At 45.4% G+C, this 15,108-nt stretch overlaps 1 protein-coding gene across 1 annotated transcript in view; it reads left to right on the top strand.

Annotated features, from left to right (window-relative positions):
* LOC132388352 (NACHT, LRR and PYD domains-containing protein 3-like) overlaps positions 1–15,108 on the top strand; it is a 38,039-nt gene that overhangs the window by 22,207 nt on the left and 724 nt on the right. Inside the window, exons 9-11 of the mRNA XM_059960694.1 lie at positions 11,471–13,208; positions 14,693–14,779; positions 14,935–15,102. Of these exons, the coding sequence (XP_059816677.1) occupies positions 11,471–13,208; positions 14,693–14,779; positions 14,935–15,102 (1,993 nt within the window). The remainder of the gene's footprint in view (positions 1–11,470; positions 13,209–14,692; positions 14,780–14,934; positions 15,103–15,108) is intronic.

Below are 15,108 nucleotides of genomic sequence, written 5' to 3'. Positions count from 1 at the left end.
ACTCACCTGACCTATCCAAGTCACCCTGCATCCTCTTAGCATTCTCCTCACAGCTAACACTGCCACCCAGTTTCGTGTCATCCGCAACCTTGGAGATGCTCGTCTAAATTCCCTCGTCTAAATCATTAATATATATTGTAAACAACTGAGGTCCCAGCACTGAGCCTTGAGTTACCCCACTAGTCACTGCCTGCCATTCTGAAAAGGTCTCGTTTATTCCCATTCTTTGCTTCCTGTCTGCCAACCAATTCTCCATCCACATCAATACCATGCTCCCAATACCGTGTGCTTTAAGTTTGCATGCTAATCTGCTGTCTGGGACCTTGTCAAAAGCCTTTTGAAAATCCAAATATACCACATCCACTTGTTCTCCCCTACCCACTCTACTAGTTAAATCCTCAAAAAATTCTATAAGATTCGTCAGATATGATTTTCCTTTCACAAATCCATGCTGACTTTCTCCGATGATTTCACCACTTTCCAAATGTGCTGTCATCACATCTTTGATAACCGACTCTAGCATTTTCCCCGCCACCGATGTCAGACTAACTGGTCTATAATTCCCCGGATTCTCTCTCCCTTCATTTTTAAAAAGTGGGGTTACATTAGCCACCCTCCAATCCTCGGGAACTAATCCAGAATCTAAAGTGTTTTGAAAATTTATCACTGTTGCATCCACTATTTCTTGGGCTACTTCCGTAAGCACTCTGGGATGCAGACCATCTTGCCCTGGGGATTTGTCTGCCTTTAAACCCTTCAATTTACCTAACTCCACTTCCCTACTAACATGTATTTGCCTCAGTTCCTCCATCTCACTGGACCCTCGGTCCACTACTATTTCCGGAAGATTATTTATGTCTTCCTTAGTGAAGAAAGAACCAAAGTAGTTATTCAATTGGTCTGCCATGTCCTTGTTCCCCATGTTCAATTCACCAGTTTCTGACTGTAAGGGAGCTACATTTGTCTTAACCAATCTTTTTTTTTTCTTTTCACATATTTATAAAAAACTTTTACAGTCATTTTTTATGTTCCCTGCCAGATTTCTCTCATAATCTTTTTTTATCCCTTTCCGAATTAAGCCTTTTGTCCTCCTTTGCTGGACTTTGAATTTCTCCCAGTCCTCAGGTGTGCCGCGTTTTCTGGCTAATTTGTATGTTTCCTCTTTGGACTTGATACTGTCCTTAATTTCCCTTGTCACCTATGGGTGCGCTACCTTCCCTGGTTTATTCTTTTGCCAAACTGGGATGAACAATTGTTGTAGTTCATCCATGCGATCTTTAAATGCTTGCCATTGCATATCCACTGTCAACAATTTAAGTATTATTTGCCAGTCTATTTTAGCTAATTCACGTCTCGTACCTTCAAAGTTACCCTTCTTTAAGGTCAGTACCTTTGTTTCTGAATTAACTATGTCGCTCTCCATCTTAATGAAGAATTCCACCATATTATGGTCACTCTTACCCAAGGGGCCTCGCACGACAAGAATAGTAACTAATCCTTCCTCATTGCTCAATACCCAGTCTAGAATGGCCTGCTCCCTATTTGGGTCCTTGACATGTTGGTTCAGAAAACCATAGATTATAGACTATAGAATAGGACAGCACATTACAGGCCCTTCGGCCCACAATGTTGTGCTGACCTTCAAACCCTGCCTCCCACATAACCGCCAACCATAAATTCCTCCATATACCTGTCTAGTAGTCTCTTAAACTTCACTAGTGTATCTGCCTCCACGACTGACTCATTCCACGCATCAACCACTCTCTGAGTGGAAAACCTTCCTCTAATATCCCCCATGAACTTCCCTCCCATTATCTTAAAGCCATGTCCTCTTGTACTGAGCAGTGGTGCCCTGGGGAAGAGGCGCTCTCTGTCCACTCTGTCTATTCCTCTTAATATTTTGTATACCTCTATCATGTCTCCTCTCATCTACCTTCTCTCCAAAGAGTAAAGCCCTGGCTCCCTTAATCTCTGATCATAATCCATACCATCTAAACCAGGCAGCATCCTGGTAAATCTCGGTACCCTTTCCAATGGTTCCACATCCTTCCTATAGTGAAGCGACCAGAACTGGACACAATACTCCAAGTGTGGCCTAACTAGAGTTTTATACAGCTGCATCATTGCATCGCGACTCTTAAACTCTATTCCTCGACTTATGAAAGCTAACGCCCCATAAACTTTCTTAACTATCCTATCTACCTGTGACGCAACTTTCAGGGATCTGTGGACATGTACCCCCAGATCCCTCGGCTCCTCCACACTACCAAGTATCCTGCCATTTACTTTGTATTCTGCCTTGGATTTTGTCCTACCAAAGTGTACCACCTCACACTTCTCCGGGTTATACTCTATCTGCCACTTCTCAGCCCACTTCTGCATCCTATCAATGTCTCTCTGCAATCTTCGACAATCCTCTACACTATCTACAACACCACCAACCTTTGTGTCGTCTGTAAATTTGCCAACCCACCCTTCTAACCCCACATCCAGGTCATTAATAAAAATCACAAAACGTAGAGGTCCCAGAACAGATCCTTGTGGGACACCACTAGTCACAACCTTCCAATCGGAATGTACTCCCTCCACCACGATCCTCTGCCTTCTGCAGGCAAGCCAATTCTGAATCCACCTGGCCAAACTTCCCTGGACCCCATGCCTTCTGATTTTCTGAATAAGCCTACCATGGGGAACCTTGTCAAATGCCTTACTAAAATCCATGCAGATCACATCCACTGCTCTACCCTCATCTATATGCCTCGTCATCTCCTCAAAGAACTCTATCAGTCTTATTAGGCATGATTTGCCTTTCACAAAGCCATGCTGACTATCCCTGATCAGACTATGATTCTCTAAATGCCCATAGATCCTATCTCTAAGAATCTTTTCCAACAGCTTTCCCACCACAGACGTAAGGCTCACTGGTCTATAATTGGCTAGACTATCCCTACTACCTTCTTGAACAAGGGGACAACACTTGCCTCCCTCCAATCCTCTGGTACCGTTCCCGTGGACAACGAGGACATAGAGATCCTTGCCAGAGGTTCAGCAATCTCTTCCCTTGCCTCATGGAGCAGCCTGGGGAATATTACGTCAGGCCCCGGGGACTTATCCATCCTAATGTATTTTAACAACTCCTACACCTCCTCTCCCTTAATATTATCATGCTCCAGAAAATCAACATCACTCATATTGTCCTCACCGTCATCAAGTTCCGTCTCAGTGGTGAACAACGAAGAGATGTATTCATTGAGGACCTCGCTCTCTTCCACAGCCTCCAGGAACATCGTCCCACTTTTGTCTCTAATCGTTCCTACCTTCACTCCTCTCATCGTTTTGTTCTTCACTTAATTGAAAAATGCCTTGGGGTTTTCCTTTACCCTACTTGCCAAGGCCTTCTCATGCCCCCTTCCTGCTCTTCTCAGCCCTTTATTAAGCTCCTTTCTTGCTACCCTATTCTCCTCAATAGACCCATCTGATCCTTGCTTCCGAAACCTCGTGTATGCTGCCTTCTTCCACCTGACTAGATTTTCCACTTCACTAGTCACCCATGATTCCTTCACACTACCATTCTGTATCTTCCTTACCAGGACAAATTTATCCCTAACATCCTGCAAGATATCCCTAAACATCGACCACAAGTCCATAGTACATTTCCCTGCAAAAACATCATCCCAATTCACACCCGCAAGATCTAGCCTTATAGCCTCATAATTTTCCCTTCCTCAATTAAAAATTTTCTTGTCCTCTCTGATTCTGTCCTTTTCCATGATAATGCTAAGGGTTAGGGAGCAGTGATCACTGTCCCCCGGATGGCCACCCACTGACAGGTCTGTGACCCGACCCGGTTCGTTACCTAATACTAGATCTAGTATGGCATTCCCCCCAGTCGGCCTGTCAACATACTGTGACAGAAATCCGTCCTGGACTCACTTAACAAACTCTGTCCCATCTAAACCCTTGGAACTAATCAAGAGCCAATCAATATTAGGGAAGTTATAGTCACCCATGATAATAACCTTTTTATTTTTGCACCTTTCCAAAATATGCCTCCCAATCTGCTCCTCGGTATCTCTGCTGCCAGCAGGGGGCCTATAGAATACCCCCAGTAGAGTAACTGTTCCCTTCCTGTTCCTGACTTCCTCCCATACTTACTCAAAAGAGGATCCTGCTACATTACCCACCCTTTCTGCAGCTGTAATAGTATCCTTGACCAGTAATGTCACCCCTCCTCCCCTTTTTCTCCCCTCTCTATCCCTTTTAAAGCACTGAAATCCAGGAATATTGAGATTCCATTCCTGCCCTGGTGCCAGCCAAGTCACCCTAATGGCCACTACATCATAATTCCATGTATGTATCCAAGCTCTCAGTTCATCACCTTTGTTCCTGAAGCTTCTTGCATTGAAGTACACGCACTTTCCCCCTGTTACTACCTTTACACCCTTTATTTTGCTTCTCTTTCCTGAAAGCCTCTCTATTTATTGGATCTGGCTTTACTCCATGCATTTCTTTCACCGCTCTATCGTTCCAGGTTCCATCCCCCTTGCAAATGAGTTTAAACCCTCCTGAACCATGCTAGCAAACCTACCAGCAAGGATATTGTTCCCCCTCCAGTTCAGGTGCAACCCATCCAATCTGTACGGGTCCCACCTTCCCCAGAAGTTATCCTAATGGTCTAAAAATCTAAAACCCTACCCCCTGCACCAACTCCTTAGCCACGCATTCAACTGCCATCTCCTCCAATTCTTACCATCACTGTCACGTAGTACTGGCAGCAATCCTGAGAACGCCACCCTTGAGATCCTGTTCTTCAGCCCTCTGCCGAGTTCCCGAAACTCTTCCTATCCCTCTTCCTGTCTATGTCATTTGTCCCAACATGTATCATGACTTCTGGTTGCTTTCCCTCTCGTACCAGGATGTCATGCACCCAGTCAGAGACATCCCGGACCCTGGCACCCGGGAGGCAACAAACCATACGGGTTTCCTTCTGTCATTCACAAAATCTCCTGTCTGCTCCCCTGACTATAGAGTCTCCAATGACGACATCTCTCCTCTTCTCCATCCCGTCCTTCAGCACTACAGGGTCAGACTCACTGCCAGAGGCCCTGCCACCGTGGCTCACACCTGGTCAGTCGTCCTCACCAACAGAATCCAGGACGGTAGACTCATTATTCAGGGGAATGGCTACAGGGGTGCTCTGCATGACCTGTCTACTCTCCTTCGCTTTCCCCCCTCGGACTGTCACCTAACGTCCTGCTTCCGGCAGCATAGGTGTGACTACCTCCCTGTAGCTGTCATCTATAACTGCCTCATTCTTCCTTATTAGTCGAAGTTCATCTAGCTGCTGCTCCAGATTCCTCACACGGTCTTCCAGATCGCCCAGCCGCAAGCACTTCTGGCAGATGTGACTGTGCGGGAGAGGGGAGCTCCCCCAAGACTGTCATATCTCACAGGAGAGGCACATCACGATCTCAGGAGGCATTGTAAAGACTAACTGGGAACAAGCTGGGCTTACGCCTCTTCTCGTCGAAGCCTCAAATCTCCACTCCTTCACTGGCCCACTCACTCACTGGCCGCTTTCCATCCTGCAGACATTCCAAGAACCCTTAAATTTGGTTCCACCAATCTATATGTAGATTGAAGTCACCCATTATATCTGCTGTTCCTTTATCGCAAGCATTTCTAATTTCATGTTTAATGCCATCCCCAAACTCACTACTACTGTTAGGTGGCCTGTACACAACTCCCACCAGCATTTTCTGCCCCTTAGTGTTATACAGCTCGACCCATATCGATTCCACATCCTCCAGGCTAATGTCCTTCCTTTCTATTGCGTTAATCTCCTCTCTAACCAGCCACGCTACCCCACCTCCTTTTCTTTCCTGTCTATCCCTCCTGAATATTGAATATCGCTGGATGTTGAGCTCCCATCCTTGGTCACCCTGGAGCCATGTTTCTGTGAACCCAAATATATCATATTCATTAATAACTATCTGCACATTCAATTCATCCACCTTGTTACGAATGCTCCTTGCATTGACACACAAAACCTTCAGGCTTGTTTTTACAACACTCTTAGCCCTTATACAATTATGTTGAAAAGTGGCCCTTTTTGATTTATGCACTGGATTTGCCTGCCTGCCACTTTTACTTTTCACTTACTACTTCTTGCTTCTACCCTCATTGTACACCGCTGTCTCTTTGCACTTGTTCGCATCCCCCTGCCACATTAGTTTAAATGCTCCTGAACAGCAGTAGCAAATGCTCCCCCTCAGACATTTCCTCATACACTGAACTCCAATGTACATTTGGCAGTGTCCTAATACACTGAACCTCTCTTGCCTGTAATATATTTACAAAGCACTTTTGCATTTTTCTTAAACATCATCATGTCATGTCCCAGACTGGTCTCATAATACATTTTAAGAACTTCTACTCTACTCTTCGCCGAACATTTTCTTTGTTTTTTTGTATATGCTTTAATCTGAGTACAGCAACTTCTATCAGTAAAACCATTGATATACCTTGATTTTCAATGTTCCTTACAATTTGCTCTTCATGCCCACATTGGCACCATACTCCCGCTATTCACTTTTGAATGACTCCGGCTAACTGGATGAAGAATTACCTTCAATCAGTGCTGTGGTATACAATTTCTCACCTACTTCAGGATATCTATGTCCAATCCATCTGTTCTCCTTTCCATGACTGCTATGAAGCTTAGTTTCATTTTCCATATTTAACTACACGAAAGAACAGGATCTCTCCTCAACACACTTTAAAACTTACATCCTCTTCAAGCCCTTAATAAAGGCAATCTAGATTCATTTTTAGGGAAGTCGGAATCCACTTCTACGTTGGCACTTTCATTCATAACAGCTCTGTATGATTTATCTACTCCTGTATCTCCTGAGAACTGTTCAGCGGTGTGCGGTATGTCTGAATCGAAGTGGTTGCACTTTTTCTGCAAGGGACTGAGTTTGTTTATAAATTGGCTTTCACTTCACGGTTAAAGAGATGAACATTCTCTTCAAAATATAGGTGCTTTGATTGAGATTTTATCTCAGATTTGTTACTTCAACAGATTTATTGTTCATTACGTTAATGGACAGGGGTTGGGAATCCCGACTTCGATGCAGCTCGATGACTTTCGTCTGGTCAGGGAGATTGAGGAGGTGATAGATAGGAGCTATAGGCAGGTATTCACACCGGGGCCTTGGGAGACAGATACGTTGGTAATAGTCAGGAGAGGGAAGGGCAAGAGAGCATCCCTGTGGCTGTCCCTGTTAACAATAAGTATTCCTGCTTGAGTACTGCTGGGAGGTGGGACCTACCTGGGGGTGGCAACAGTGGTCGCACCTCTGGTGCAGAGTCTGCCCCTGTGGCTCAGAAGGGAAGGGAAAGGAAGAGGATGGCAGCAGTGATAGGGGACACTATAGTTACGAGGTTAGACAGAGGATTCTGTGGATGCAGGAAAGAAACGCGGATTTTAGTCTGCCTTCCAGGTGTCTGGGTCTGGGATGATTCTAATTGTGTCCTCGATATTCTGAAGTGGGAAGGAGAACAGCCAGAGGTTGTGGTACATATTGGTAGCATAGGCAGGAAAATGGAGGAGGTCCTGAAAAAAAGGCTACAAGGAAAGAATTTGAGAAGCAGGACTTCAAAGGTATTAATCTCGGGATTACTGCCTGTTCCACGAGAGAGTGAGTAGAGGAATAGAATGAGGTAGAGGATAAATGCGTGGCTGGGGGATTGGAGCAGGCTGTAGGAGACAGGTGATAGAGAAGGGATGTGCTCCAACCGATGGCTTGCGATTTGTTTATTTTAATTCAACGAGTATTATAAACAAAGCGGATGTGCTTAGAGCATGGATCATTACTCGGAGCTATGATGTTATGGCCATTACACAGACTTGGACGGCTCAGGGGCAGAAATGGTTACTTTGACTGCCAGGCCTCAGATGTTTCAGAAAGGACAGGGAGGGAGGCAAAGGAGGTGAAGGTGTGGCACTGTTAATCAGAGATAGTGTCACGGCTGCAGGAAAGAAGTAAGTTGTGGAGTGATTGTCTACGGAGTCTCTGTGGGTGAAAGTTAGGAATAGGAAGGGGTCAATAGCTTTACTGGGTGTTTTGTTATAGACCATCCAATTGTAACAGGGATATCAAGGAGCAGCTAGGGAGACAGATACTTGAAAGGTGTATTAATAACAGAGTTGTCGTGATGGGAGACTTTAATTTCCCAAATATCGATTAGCATCTCCCTAGAGCAAGGAGTTCAGATGGGGTAGAGTTTGTTAGGTGTGTTCAGGAAGCTTTCTTGACACAATATATAGATAAGTCTACAACAGGAGAGGCTGAATTGATCTGTTACTGGGAAATGAACCTGGCCCGGTGTCTGATCTCTCATTGGGAGAGCATTTTGGAGATAGTGATCACAACTCTATCTCTTTTACCATAGCATTAGAGAGGGATAGGAACAGACAAATTAGGAAAGTGTTTAATTGGGGTAAGGGGAAATATGAGTCAATCAGGCAGGCACTTGAAAGCATAAAATGGGAACAGATGTTCTCGGGGAAACGTATGGCAGAAAAATGGCAAATGTTCAGGGGATATTTGCCTGGAGCTCTGCATAGGTACATTCCAATGAGATAGCGTACACACCATGGTGTACAAAGGCTGCTATAAGTCTAGTCAAGAAGAAAAGAAAAGCTTACCAAAGGTTCAAAAAAGTAGGTAGTGATAGAGATCTAGAAGGTTATAAGGCTAACAGGAAGGACCTTAAGGAAATTAGGAGAGTCAGAAGGGGCCATGAGAAGGCCATAGTGAACAGGATTAAGGAAAATCCCAAAGCATTCTCAAGTCTGTGAAGAGCAAAAGGATAAGACATCAAATAATAGGACCAATCAAGAGCAACAGTGGAAAAGTGTGTATTGAACCAGAGGATAGCAGAGGTATCCTCTGCTTCAGTATTCATTACGGAGAAGGATCTTGGCAACTGTAGGGATAATTTACAGCAGACTGAAAATCTTGAGCATTTATATATTAAGAAAGAGGATGTGCTGGAGCTTTTGAAAAGTTGGATAAGTCACCGGGACTGGACGAGGGAGGAGATTGCTGAACCTCTGGCAATGATCTTTGCATCATTAAAGGGGAACAGCAGAGGTTCTGGAGGATTAGAGAGTTGTGGATGTTGTTCCCTTATTCATTAAACAGAGCAGAAATAACCCAGGAAATTATAGATGAGTGAGTCGTACTTCAGTGGTTCATAAGTTGGTGGAAAAGATTCTGAGAGGCAACATTTATGAACATATGGAGAAGCATAATATGATTAGGAATAGTCAGCATGGCTTTGTGAAAGGCAGATCGTGCTATACGAGCCGGATTGATTCTTTTGAGGATGTGACTAAACGCATTGATGAAGGTAGAGCAGTAGATGTAGAGTACATGGATTTCAGCAAGGCATTTGATAACGTACACCATACAAGGCTTATTGAGAAAGTAAGGAGTTATGGGATCCAAGGGGACATTGCTTTGTGGATCCAGAATTGGCTTGCCCGCAGAAGGCAAAGAGTGGTTGTAGATGGGTCATATTCTGCATGGAGGTCGGCGGTAGTGGTGTGCCTCAGAGATCAGTTCTGTGACCCGTACTCTTCAAGATTTTTATAAATGACCTGGATGAGAAAGTGGAAGGATGGGTCAGTAAATTGGCCGATGACACAAAGGTTGGGGGTGTTGTGGATAGTGTGGAGGGTTGTCAAGTGCTACTGCGGGACAATGATGGAATGCAAAACTGGGCTGAGAAGTGCTAGATGGAGTTCAACCCAGATAAGTGTGAGGTGGTTCATTTTCATAGGTCAAATATGTTGGCAGAATATAGTATTATTGGTAAGACTCTTGGCAGTGCGGAAGATCAGAGGGATCTTGGGGTCCAAGTCCATAGGACACTCAAAGCTGCTACGCAGGTTGATTCTGTGGTTAAGAAGGCATATGATGCATTGACCTTCATCAATAGTGGTATTGTGTTTAGGAGCCGAGAGGTAATGTTGCAGCTATATAGGAACCTGGTCAGACCCCACTTGGAGAACTGTGCTCAATCCTGGTTGCCTCACTACAGGAAGGACGTGGAAACCATAGAAAGGGTGCTGAGGAGATTTACAAGGATGTTGTCTGGATTGTGGAGCATGCCGTATGAGAATAGGTTGAGGGAACTTTGCCTTTTCTCCTTGGAGCAAATGAGGATGAGAGGTAACGTGATTGTGTATACGATGATGAGAGGCATTGATCGTGTGGATAGTCAGAGGCTTTTCCTAGGGCTGAAATTGCTAACATGTGATGGCACAGTTTTAAGATGCTTGGAAGAAGGTACAGTGGAGATGTCAGTAGTATTATTTTTATGCAGAGAGTGGCGAGTGCATGGAATGGGCTGCCTGCAACGGTGTAGGAGTTGAATACGATAAGGATGTTTAAGAGACTGCTGGATAGGTACATGGAGCTTAGGAAAATTCAAAGGTAAGGACATGTTCGGCACAGCTTTGTGAGCTGAAAGGCCTGTATTGTGCTGTAGGCTTTCAATGTTTCTAACTTGTCATTGGTTAATAAGTTAAAACGGATATTATGGATCCAGGCGTAGTTTCAGAGACAGAAATCAAAAGGGGAATAAAAACATGCCATGGTCCAATGAAATCAGTTTCCAAGTGAAGAAATCCGATTCAATATTCGCCAGTCTCAGAGTCCAGTATCCATGAAAGTGCATTCACTTCCCAGCAACTCCATTTTTTACATCCCTTTATCAACTGTATCATGGTTGGCCACAGTCCCGTTGACCTAATAGTAGGGGGACATACATGCTTATGATCTCCTCTTTGTACATGGTTTCAACTGCCTGCAAAATATTTTTCCAATCTGTAAGATGGTTACTTTTCCTGTTTAACATTTTCTATTTATAACTTTGCAATACATCCGTCCATAGCTGCAGTGCAACAGGAACCTTTGCCAGAGAACCGGTGAACGCAGTTGCCTGGCTTATTCAATATTGATTTTCTCAGGGAATCTATGCCATATTTTTCATATTCTGTCCCAATTGATGCGTACAATACCAAGGATAACAAATACAAAAATAAAAGGGAGTGGATATTATATTTCAGATCTCGAGCTATCAGTGCAGGTTTGGAAAGTGTGAAGAGGCAGAATGGCTGAACTGAAGGAGCAGAGGTTACATGTGAGCTTTGGTGTTGAGGTAGGTTAGAGATACCCGGAGATAGCGATCAGCAGTGGGAACTTTCATCTTTACTGATCGCTGAATTTTATGTCTTACATTTTCTTGGTCCATGAACCAGGTTTTATTGTCCACACCGTCAGCTGTAGGAACGTTGAATTCTTGCAAAATCAGAACAGTGATCCGGTTGCAGTTTTCAAGTTCTGTCTTTGACAAGTGTAATCTGGTGATCATTTTATTTCTTTTGCCATTTAAGATGTTCAGCAGAAACACAAGGAGACCCTGCGGGCACAAACGGAAACACTGAGAGTGAACACGATCCTGATGAGGGAGAAGGTGAAGATTTTCCAGCTGGTTGATCAATATGCTGAGCTCACGATTATTTCTACTGTTCGAGATCGGAGACTGGTGGAACATGAGCTGCTGGCAAGAGGCAAAGACCATGAAAAATGGAGAAAGAAACATCTCTGTGGAGAGCTGGAAAAAATCCGGACTGATCAATTGTTCCAGAGCAGCTTTTCCCGGAGTAAAACCAAATCTAGTAGTTCAGCAGCAGTGGCTGGAGTCCCGGGGATCGGGAAAACAACGATGGTACAAAAGATTGTTTATGACTGGGCAACAGGGAAAATATACCAACAGTTCCAGTTTGTCTTCAGTTTCAAATTCCGGGATTTAAACTCTATTAACTGCAGGATAAACCTGAGGGAACTAATTCTTGATCAGTATCCTTACTTTGAAAATATCCTCAGAGAGGTCTGGAAGAATCCAGAGGGATTGCTGTTTATATTCGACGGTTTAGATGAATCCAAAGACAAAATTGATTTTGCTGACAGTCGGAGAGATACAGAACCCAAGCACCAGTGTCCAGATCCGGAGTGGTGGTGTGAAGTGTCTGACATTGTGTACAGTTTAATCCAGGGCAAGCTGCTCCCAGGGAGTTCAGTGCTGGTGACCACCCGCCCCACTGTGTTACATCTATTGGAAAAGGCAGAGATCAGAGTCTGGGCTGAAATCCTGGGATTTGTTGGTGAGGAACGGAAGGAATATTTCATCAGGCATTTTGAAGATCAGACGGTGGCGGAAGCTGTTTTCAAACACGTGAAGGAGAATGAGATCCTGTACACCATGAGCTACAACCCCTCCTACTGCTGGATCCTCGCTCTGGCACTGGGCCCCTTCTTCACACAAAGAGTCAGGGACCCACAGCGAGTTCCCAAGACCATCACCCAACTGTACTCCTACTACATTTACAACATCCTGAAAAACCACAGCCGTGAGATTGAGAACCCCCGTGATGTGTTTCTCAGGGTTGGTCAGATGGCCTTCAGAGGGGTGTCGGAGAGGAAGATTGTGTTTACAGATGGAGATTTGATCAACTGCAGTCTGCAGCCTTCCCAGTTCCTGTCCGGGTTCCTGATGGAGCTTTTGGAGAGAGAGGATTTTGCCAGGAGTGTGGTGTACACATTCCCACACCTCACCATCCAAGAGTTTGTAGCTGCAGTCGCACAATTCCTGAATCCACATCCCGGGGATATCCTGAAATTCCTCACTGAAGCACACAACACGTCAGATGGGCGATTTGAAATATTTCTCCGTTTTGTTGCTGGTCTCTCCTCCCCAATGACAGCTCGGGGTCTGGAGGAGTTTCTGGGCCCATTTCCTCATCAAACAACCTGCCGGGTGATTGACTGGGTGAAGGAGGAGGTTAAACGCCAGAGTGGAAACACAGAGAGTGAAGCTGGTAAAAGGAGCCTCCTGAACACATTACACTACCTGTTTGAGTCTCAGAATAGTGGCCTGGCTCAGGCTGCACTGGAATCTGTGGATACACTTTCATTCAGTGGAATGACATTGACCCCGATTGACTGCGCGGTCCTGTCTCATGTCATCGGACCCTGTGATACAATAAAACACCTCGACCTGGAGAAATGCTACATTCAGTGTGAAGGAATCCAGCGGCTGGGACCTGGGCTGCACAAGTGCCAGGAGTTGAAGTAACTTGATTTATCTCTCAATCTGAACTGTGAAACTGTTCCATTGTGATGTTTCAATGTAAAGGGATTTGAGTAAAACTACTAAATCAATTGTGAGGTATTCTGAAAAATGGCCAGGGGATTGGTCAGTAATTCCGCAAGTACGGGTGGGCGGGGGGGGGGGGGGGGGGTGGTGGCTCTGAGGTTCCTTGTGAAGGGTTGATGGAGACGTCCTCAGCTGAGTGAACAACGGCCATTAGTTTAATGGTAGTAAATCACAGGAATGGCCGTGTTTCTCGTTGCCTGTGACACGTCCATTGACAATGTTCCTTCTCACTGTTACTGACACCCAGACCGACACTGACTGCAGCAGGTGGGTCAGAGATTCACACACCCTTCCTGGTGAGGGAAACGAGACCATTGGTGCATTGTCCCGGTGAGAGGGAAAGAAATATCATTGTAAGATTGTCCTCCCCTGCCCTTCCCCGTGTGTGACTATCACCATCGGTCCAATGATCTGACTGCTCACTACCAGACACCCATGGGCGCATCTCCTCTCCTGATTGTGGGCTTCAGTTCAGACACACTTCTCTGTAAAATCTGTTTCTGCATCTTCCATGTTGTGGGAACTCTCTTCCACATTACCTATTCTCCTGTGTGATCTCTCTTCCCCATCCCCCATCTATCTGCAGGATCTCTCTTCCCCATCCCCCTTTCTCCTGAGGGATCTCTCATCCTTATCCCCTTTCCTCCTGTGGGATCTCTCTTCCCCATCCACCTTTCTCCTGAGGATTCTTTCTTCCCCGTGCCACATCCGACCCTGTCACATCAGAAACATTTTTCTAACAATCGGGACATGAGACAGAATATGACTTTGCTCACTACCAAATACCTAGACACCATGGGCGCATCTCCCACCCCTCCCGTACAATCTATTTCTGCATCCCCTGGACCTGTAGTGATGGAAGCAGAGTATGCCCACACATCGGTGAATCCTGCAACTATGTGCTCCTCCGGCTTGAAGAGGAGAAGCCGATGTTCCCCCCAAGAGGGCAGAGAATGTAGATGCGGGGTATTCCTAGCAAGAGGTGGGAATCCGGATGGAGGTTCGGTGAACACCCCACCCCCCCGAGGAATCTCTCATCCCCATCCCCATCCCCATTCCTTTCTTTGGTTTCACTCTTCACTATTCCCCTTCCTCTTGGTGTACCGCTGATCCCCCATTGACCTTCCTGCTGCAGGTGCTTTTGCTCGTTTGGGGTCCCTTTGACACTTTCTCATTTACAAATTTTCCTCACTGTGGGACTTTCTCCCATCCTCTCACGTCAGGAACTCTCCTAACCAGTGGGGAGTGGGACAGAATATATGGTCACACCGACAGACTAAATTACCTCCATTCATGAATACTCTGTGAGGGAAATTGACAGTCATGGGAACTTCGATCAGTGATTTACTGACCCACGTTTTGAAACAATTTGTTCATCAATTTGTCTGTTTGTGTTTAGGCTTGGGCGGAATGAACTCGGAGATCCAGGAGTGAAACTGGTGTCTGCAGCTCTGAGGAACCCGGAATGTAAAATACAGAAACTGGGGTAAGTATCAGACTGTGGAAGGTTGTGGTTACTGTTACTGGGTGTCTGACACTGAACATTAATGTGATCAGTAATTGTGTTACTGATAAACACTGGGGATTTGTACCATGTCCTGTCTCTCTGTGTCTTTCACCCTCACTCTCTCTCATCTCCAGGCTGAGGGATGTCGGTCTCTCAGATTCTGGTGTCGAGGATCTCGCCTCCGCTCTCAGTACAAACTCCTCACTAACAAAGCTGAACCTGGGATTAAACTGGCTGACAGACCGATCTGTCCCCGCTCTCCGCCGCCTCATACAGACCCTCCCGAGTCTGGAGTGGATCGGGTGAGT

This window comes from Hypanus sabinus, unplaced genomic scaffold, assembly GCF_030144855.1.
Source record: "Hypanus sabinus isolate sHypSab1 unplaced genomic scaffold, sHypSab1.hap1 scaffold_302, whole genome shotgun sequence".
NCBI classification, from domain to species: Eukaryota; Metazoa; Chordata; class Chondrichthyes; order Myliobatiformes; family Dasyatidae; genus Hypanus; species Hypanus sabinus.
This window is presented reverse-complemented; position numbering and strand designations above follow the sequence as displayed.